The following is an 8,662-nucleotide window of genomic DNA, read 5'->3' as shown; positions in this document are numbered from 1 at the left end:
GGAAACCAGTTCATCATAGACAGCGTGGGTTCACATAGCACCCTGCTAGGTAACTTACTTCATTTTTAATGCTCACGTGACCAGCTGCTCTACATCAAGGTGGTGGACTTTACATACCTTGTAGTATGGCCCTGCCCTTGTGGTCAAAGGCAAAATCATGTAACAAATGTGTGCTAAGAATTCAGAAGAGTGCAGGAGTTCTTAATTCCTTCCGCAATTTTCTTCAGGCTCTCTTCTCCGAAACCATGCCAGAGATGACAGAGAATGAGACACCTACTAAGAAGCAACATCGGTGAGTTTCTGTGGGAAAATTACTGGTTTGTAGTTCTGGAGTCTACAGTCATGTCACAGTTATGAAGTTTTTAGCTAAAACTTTGGTATTGATAAGAAGTTCTGAGGTTTGACCAGGGTTGATCCAGAACTTTTGGGAGCCGTGGCTGCAAAACCCCCTTTCTCTCTTCTCTTATCTATGCCGAATTATTTATCAAAGACATGTCTACCTGGGCAATGGAGATTCTTTGGTTATTACACTGACTAATCAGATGTGTATAAAACTGTGTCACCACCTCGGTTAGAATGCAGCCTGTATTATTGAGGAGACTCTTTGTAGATATTGGGGGCTCACTGTACTCATTTTGACAGAGTAATTTAGATCTCTTACTCAACTCCCAATGGGATCTGAATCTTACATCTCAAATCTCTGCTGGAACTCAAAATACATCTTGAGGTTGAACAACAACAAAAATTTGTAACCAAATTTGTGACCAAAATTAGTAACGAAGTGACTTAGGGCTCATTAGAAGTTTTCTAGGTGTTTGTTCCTTTGTTGATCTGATAGGTGACCATGTAGGATATGACTTATTATAAGAAGAGCTCACAAGGGACATTGATCTGTCCTACAGAAATGTTTTGAGTCTTCATGGATTTTGTCAATCTTTCTTACCCTGCTAATAGAGTATTTTGGATTCTGTATTGGTAATGGGAATCAAAGGGCAGCTGGGTCTCTCCAGCCCTTAAATTCTTGTGCATATTTAAGATATATGATAAATCCTGACTGGCAGGTGATTGTTTTGGATATGTGGGAAAACTGTGGTTTACTGTAAAATAAGAAACCATTTAAAATGATAGTTTACATTTGTTCCTGTTCTAGTGGTGCAAGTTTTCAATGAACAAAAGATGAATCACTTCTTGAATAGTTGTAGAACAGATATCCAAGCTTCACTTGGCACTTATTTGACTTGAAGATGTTCATCTTTAGGCATTATTTCTTAGCAAATTTCTCCAGGTCTGACCAGCTGCAGTAACATTACTGTCTTGTAATCATTGTCCAAGTTACTCTAGATGCACACGGCCTTTGGTGAGGTAGAAAAATAAACATATATCAACTCAAAGCATAAAGCATACACGCCCCATCGATACCACACGTGTCATCCACACGTATTTTGTATTCTCACTTCAGATTCCTTGTTACATCTGGACTGTGCTGTAACAGTGCAAAAGGAGAGCAGAAGATGCTGCTCTGCTTTTTGCATGCTCTAGCCAAACATCTAGACTGAGAGTGCGCTGCTGGCAGAAAACTCGACAGACGGGTTTTTTCTTGAATATTTCTTTTCCCAGAAAACACGTGCTTTGCTTTACTATACTTCCTGAAAGTATTTGGCTTACTGCATGTATACAGTGCATCTGATTTATATATGTAGAGTACACATTTGGGATTTATTGACTTCCAGCAAAGCAATTGGAAGCATTGAACAATGATTCTGACCTGGTTGCCATCAGTCCAGAAATTCCAGGCGCACATCTGAAAACAAAAGACAACCCTCGCCCAAATTATACCTAGACAGAATTTTGAGGCAGTAAAGAAGAACAACTGCAGAGGAATGGTAATTCTGGTTTCTCACACAAAGGAAGCATGTTTGATACCAGAAGGTATGATGTTTGAAGGTAACATGTCTGGAAAAATCAATTTGTGTGGTAACATTTTATCCGGTTTCATTGATCCAGTGAATGTAAAAGCAACATTTCAAACAAATAATTAACTATGCTGTTGCTCAGAAATTAGTTCTATTTTTTAAATATTTGGCCTTATTGAACACTGGATAGTGTAAAAGCTGTTGCTGAATAGAAACATAAAAATCCAGCTCTGCCCTATAAATATGTAACAATAATCAAATGGAGTATTACGCTGTGCCTTGTTGTGCTGAAATTTATTGAAGTCTGAACACAAACGAATTTTTGTTAGAAATTAGTTAATACTGATGTCTGAGACCAGTCCTTGTGAATGTGACTTCTATTATGTTCTTGTTCACAGAGCGGAATATAATATTTAGTATTTTTATCTGTAATAGAAATAATAAATATTTGTTTGTATGCAGATTTTTTCCCTTCTGTTTCACGTCACCACTTTCCCTTTATTTTCACAGAAAGAAAAACCGGGAGACACATAATGCAGGTAGGAACATTGTGCTCTGTTGTTTGGTCTGGAAATAAGCACAGATGCTTTGAACTATTAAAACATATTTTGCAGTTGTTTGGTCTGGAAATAAGCACAGATGCTTATTTGGAGAAGGTTCCTCCATAGGAGTGTAATACACTAAGAAAACCCCACCCCACCAAATACCTGTGTCCTTGCATAGAATACCTGTGCAGAAAGGCTTCTTGATTGGTCTCCAGTTTGCTGTTTGCCACAGTACAAGGTTACAGTAACACATCCAAGTATGAAAGTAGAACCATGTCCCTGGCTCTCCATTAGTAACTAAGGAGTAATTAGTAACTAATTAGTAACTAAGAAGTTTACTTCTAGTAAACTAAGAAGTGAACAATTTCAGTTGTATTCAGTTCTAAATGAAAATAAATGTGCAGGCATTCACATGCAAATAACACCCACCTCTTTTAAGATAAAGAGATAAACACTTAAGCAAATTAGAGATGGATATCTGACCTGAGAGTTTTAGAGGATCCCTGGATTAGAAATATTCCTGTAGCATGTCGCTGAGGTGCCCACCTGGATGTTGACATCCCAGAAATACTGTGCAAATACCCCCTGTATGTTTTAGGAGTCTCATCTCTCGGTCAGTGTGTGGCCTTTTCTTCCTGTTGGTGTCCAGCTCCAATGGAATCTTCTGCAAGTAGCAGCAGAAAGATGGACTGGGGAAGGCTCTGGCAGGTTTTGGTCTGGTTTATTCTGAGAAGTTGATGCCAGTTCTTTTGTTAAACAGCACTGTTGTGTGGTCTCTGCAAACTCAACTGGAAAAACCACTGAGTAATTTCCGTGTGAAGGCTGTGGAATATAGTGCTTGTTGGGCTCAGCCCAGGGTGTGGACAATTTCTTAAGGATTAAGAAGTATCAGGAAATAGTCTTAACAAGTTTACTTTTAAGATTGCCAACCTTGTTCTAATCCCCAGTTCCTGCTTTACTTGCCGATAGCTTTACACAGTCTTCGTCTACTGGGCTGAACTCTGCAAGATGTGGGGACCAGCTCCCTCCAACCCCGTAGCTTGCTTAGACATTAATATCTGGACAAGCTGAGTAGAGTGTGGAAAATATTATCAAAACAAAGGAATAGCACTTCACAACCACTGTGATGTCTGTATGTATTAGTAAGATATACAAAAATTAAGTTTTTAAGATTATATGGTAAATTTCTTGCAGAAGAGACTTTGCTTGCTGTGGTTGAGTGTATTTAGGCCTGTCTCTGTCAACACCACCAGCCTGTCCTGAAATACAAAAAATAATGTAGTTGTTTGAAAAATGTAAATTGAAGTGACAGACTACTGAAATGAAACTGTTTAAATTAAATCAGTATAGCATTTGTAAAGGAGCACAATAAAATATACTCACCTGTGGATCGCTGCGTGTTTCTGTGCCACCAAAAGCAGCTCGGCTGCACAAACCACAAAGTGATACCCAGCACAATGAACAAACAATATGTTGATTTGAATCTTGACAAAAGCATGACAGAACTTTTCAGGCTCTTTGGGAAAAAGGCATCTAATAGTTTGTGTAGAACACCAAAAAATCTCAGTCAAAAAAATATCTACGTGAGACTGAACTATATTTGAAAGAAGCTGACTATAGTGGGTAGATTCATATTGTCTGAAAAAAAACCCCAAAAAAACCATGCCCAAAGATACTTACACACCTAGACCCTTTGCAACAGTGCTTAGGCCTTGTGAAGAGGTAAATGATGTCACTAGAGGACTATAAACAAAGCATTTTCTGACCTTCTCCAACACAGGTAATTCACTGGAAATATTGTTCATTAAATATTTCCTTTACTCTCAGTCATAATTAGACCCTGTGGAACAGTTAAACCTTTGAACATAAAAAAGCACCTGACAGTCCATAAACCTAGAGCTTTAGCTATAATCAGTCTTGGCTACTCCATCAATATAAATTTAAAATTAAGATTGAAAACTGGTAACATCTAAATTATTTAACTTCTGATGGTAAACTTGACATTAGGATTTAAGAGACACGGATTTCTGTCCCAAATGTGCAACGGATTCTTTCCATAATCTTGGTTCATTTGCTTTCTGTATGCCTGAAGTTTATCTACCTTGTGAGAAGGGTTTCATTAAACTCAGCTAGAAAGCATTATCAAAACCTGAATTTTGAGTTGCAGTTGCTCTTCATTTCCACAGAGAGCTCCAGAACATCCCCAGCTTTTGAAAATATTGCTGCTTATGTTACAGCTCTTAATTCCCTTGAGTGTTATTAATTCGATTTTTTTTCCTCTCTCAAGTTATTGAGTATTCCAATATGTCATGAAATAATGTATTTATGAGCCCTTACATTGGTACAAGTTGTGCTGCTGTTGTGCTGACTTGCCCAACCAGATAACACAGCACATACTATTTTTGCTTAGTGGAGAGACATCGAAAGAAGAAGATTAATGCTGGGATAAACAGAATTGGAGAACTCATTCCCTGCTCTCCAGCACTTAAGCAGGTGAGTGTCCATTCAGAAGTGCATACAAGTTTCCTGTAAAATGCTTGCATGTTTCCTTGTCTGTAGAAGTATAAAAGCTTATTTTGCTATTTGTCTTAGGAAGAAGGCAAAACTGTCTAAATTATTATGCTCAAAAATCTTACTAGCTATTAGTATTTTTAAAAATATCGTTAATAGACTTTCTTTTTGGAAGTGCAGGGCCACATGAACGTAATTACACAGATTTTGAGCTTTTTATCTGAAAGTGTTGCATATGCCTGCTGAAGTAATGAAACGGTACGTGTTGGACATGTGACTGACTTTCTCCTCAATTCACATGTGCAGTATTTTGGAGCAGGTATAAACTGGGCTAATTTGCCCATAGTGATTTGGTCAGCTTGCTGATACCTGCCTGCACATTTGATTCACAGCTTCCCAAAGTTTTCGTTCAGGTGCCTGAAGGTTGGTAACAGCAGAAGGTAAAAATCCTCTCCTGCTGCATCAAGCGGATGGATAGCTGTTCACCCTTTCCTTGGTAGGAAGGGTGTGGGGCTGCACAGAAGTAGGTTGGATCTGGCCAGTGGGTTGCTGGTTATGTTGTGCAACTCTTGTTTGTCAAATCGTTTTCTACCAATGCTGTTTAATGTAGCCTGTACAGTGCCTGAGTGGTGATAGCTCTGGGTTAAGCAAAATCATTCTTAAGGTCATTCTCCAATCCCTTCTCAGCCCTTTGGTGGTGATCACGTAATGTCCTCAGATGTAAATAGAGTTGCATCATGCTTATTTTTGCCATCTTTCATGTAACAGGGTGAAAGCGATTCAGAAAGTGTAATAATAATAGTAATCTAAGACACTGTCCTTGTGAAAGATGAAGCAAGATGAATGGTGTGAGGTTGATGCACAGAAGCATTTTTTTCAAGATGAAGCAATCTACAGAAAAGGCTGTTCCTACAGAACAGTAAAAGAAGAAATTAGGAAGGGAACAAGAGGTTTCACAGGCAGAATGAGCATAGTTGCATAAAAGGAAGATGGTGGAGGAGTTAGGGTGTATTTTCTCTTCCCATATTCTCCAGTATATTACTTGCAAAATTATGCATACACCTCCCTGGATAATTGCTCCATGTCTGTTTCTTTTCTCATAAAATATTTACAAGTCAGTATCCTGGAGGTTTTGTATGATGTATACGTTTATTAGTGAACATGAATTTTAGGCTGCTCAGCAAGAAATGACGCTTGCTGTTTGAGTTCTGTGGGCTTAGTATCTACCTTCGGGTGTCAGAAAATGTCAGCTCCTGCATTGAAAATATTATTCTGTAAAAACTCATGGCATTTTTATGGTCAGTATTATTCAATAAACTTGTGGTTGATTAAAAAAAAACCCCAAAACACACAAAAAAACCCCTAAACCAAAAAAAACCTCACCTGACAACATTCAGAGAATCATTCAGTTAGCACATTTTTAAAGTAAAGACCTCTTGGAGATGGCTCACCTTGGAGCAAGTGCAATCTCATCATTAATGGACCTACCAATGATAGACCTTTCTCCTAATTATATATATATATGTTTTCTCTTAAAGAGCAAGAACATGATCCTGGATCAGGCCTTTAAGTATATAACGGAAATGAAAAGACAGAATGATGAACTTCTCTTAAATGGAGGGAACAACGAACAGGGTAAGTACAGATGCTGCTGGAGGCTCCACAGTTTCTGTCACTCACTTCCCCTGTGTGCCTGTTAGCAGTGACTAACAACAAAGCCCAGATCCACACATTTGGGAATCCCAAGACATTATGCACAATACATGTGAAAAATACAGCTGCTTAGAATATCTCGAAACAAGAAGCCAACAGAATGCCAAGTTCTTGCACGTAGCTATGAGATAATGAAGCAATTGCATTGTGGTGTAATTAGAGAGCTTATAGGTGATGCTATATCACTACATCATCTAGTAGATTCCATCCTCATTTATTCTACTGTACTCACCAGAACAATTTCTGACAAACTTTAGTTAGATTTTTTTCATTGAAAACGTGGAGTTTCCTTCAGGCATAGAGTTATTTTTTTTTTTCCTTTCAAATGCTGTAAAAGTGATAACAGCCTATTTTATAAAAATACAGTGCATCATATACAATCTTCTTGAACAGATGTGTAAAAATACAGTGATGGAGGTATGACAGAAATAATCTTAGAGCTAATGTTGCAGTTTGTGATTTTTTTTTTCTACCCATAGAATGGAATTCTACGTAGTTTTTTATCTTGTCTATGTAATTGGGTTTGGAAAACCTAGGTGATTTTCATAGGTAGGTGAGCCATCTCCAAGTGCATTGCTGGTTTTTGTGGCTTTACATAAATGCTTTGTGTTTAATTTTGCATATCACTTTTAGACATAATGAAACTTAATTGACCTAGAAAACAATGAGATTATCAATTAAATAAAAATAGTTTTAGTGTTTGCAAAGGAGCAGAGAAAAGAAAAAGATAAATTAATGTGCTCATCTTTCCTTCAGTAGCTAAACAACTTGATTAGTGTTCAGTTTCATCTGAGTTCACCTGATGTTCTAACTAAATAGTTTGACATATCTGCTACCGGTAACAGAATAGTCTGTGAAGTTCATACACCTTCCCGCTCTCAAGAGATGCTTATCAGGATAAGAGTCTTAACTTCTGTTATGTTAACCATTTGAAGAGGGCCTACACTATTAACAGTTTATTTCAATGCTACATAGCATTTACTGTCTGAGTCGTGTGGTAACATTACCTAGTGTTTGCTGTGGTGCTGATGTAATGGAGTGCTCTCACTGTTTTGTAGCTGAAGAGATCAAAAAACTCCGGAAACAGTTGGATGAACTGCAAAAGGAAAACGGGAGATACATTGAACTACTGAAAGCAAATGACATTTGCCTGTATGATGACCCTACAATCCACTGGAAGGGTAATCTCAAAAATGCGAAGGTCTCGGTTGTTATTCCTGGTGATCAAGTTCAAAAGAACATCATTGTCTATTCAAATGGGAGTCAACCCAACGGAAATAACCAGGGAGCATCTGTCCAGGGAATAACGTTTAACGTTGGTCATAATTTACAAAAGCAAACAGCCAATGTTGTGCCAGTCCAGAGAACTTGCAACCTAGTGACTCCTGTGACAATTTCTGGTGTTTACCCCACAGAAAACAAGCCATGGTCGCAGTCTACAGTGTCTGCATTGGCATCTGCTCAGACAACTCCAGCGGGGAATGTTCTTGAGCTTTCCACCCTGGAGAACGAGCGAGGCCTGCTTGCTGCTGCCACTGCCAGCTCGCAGAGCACATCTCGATCTGGAACAGAACAGGAACTACAGTGTTCTTCAAGTAAAACACCACAGAATGATCAAAATCTCCCCAAAGGTAAAAATGATGAGGAGGGCACTAAATTAACAAAGAAAACACTCCTGCAGGGAATCAACCTTCCTTCTGGTGCCTCCACGGAGGCCTCCCAAGTTCAACAGGTGAATGCAACTTGCTCAAATACACACAGTTCTAGGAGTGATCTTCAGGAAAGCTGTGTCATTTCAACCACGGACACAGCTTGTGTGCCATCTGTGAGACTGTCAACTGCAGATAGTATTTCCTCTGTAAACGTCCTCAAAAGTCCTGACTTAGTAAGTAGTGCTGGAATGCCTGTGTCTTCTGCAGCGGAAGGAGTTAAGGCTGTGACAGCAATAAGCACTCTGCCTGCCAGTCCCCTAGAGAACTG

General features: G+C 38.7%; 1 protein-coding gene across 1 annotated transcript in view; it reads left to right on the top strand.

Moving 5' to 3' along the window:
• Positions 1–233: 233 nt before the first annotated feature.
• Positions 234–8,662, top strand: part of USF3 (upstream transcription factor family member 3) — a 14,584-nt gene continuing 6,155 nt past the window's right edge. The window contains exons 1-5 of the mRNA XM_029085767.1: positions 234–292; positions 2,424–2,452; positions 4,869–4,951; positions 6,508–6,604; positions 7,741–8,662. The exon at positions 7,741–8,662 is cut by the window's right edge and continues 6,155 nt beyond it. Of these exons, the coding sequence (XP_028941600.1) occupies positions 246–292; positions 2,424–2,452; positions 4,869–4,951; positions 6,508–6,604; positions 7,741–8,662 (1,178 nt within the window). The 5' untranslated portion in view covers positions 234–245. The remainder of the gene's footprint in view (positions 293–2,423; positions 2,453–4,868; positions 4,952–6,507; positions 6,605–7,740) is intronic.

This window comes from Antrostomus carolinensis, unplaced genomic scaffold (genome assembly GCF_000700745.2).
Source record: "Antrostomus carolinensis isolate BGI_N321 unplaced genomic scaffold, ASM70074v2 scaffold13847, whole genome shotgun sequence".
In the NCBI taxonomy this organism is placed as follows: Eukaryota; Metazoa; Chordata; class Aves; order Caprimulgiformes; family Caprimulgidae; genus Antrostomus; species Antrostomus carolinensis.
The sequence above is the reverse complement of the archived record's forward strand: the minus strand, read 5'-3'. Positions and strand labels throughout refer to the sequence as shown.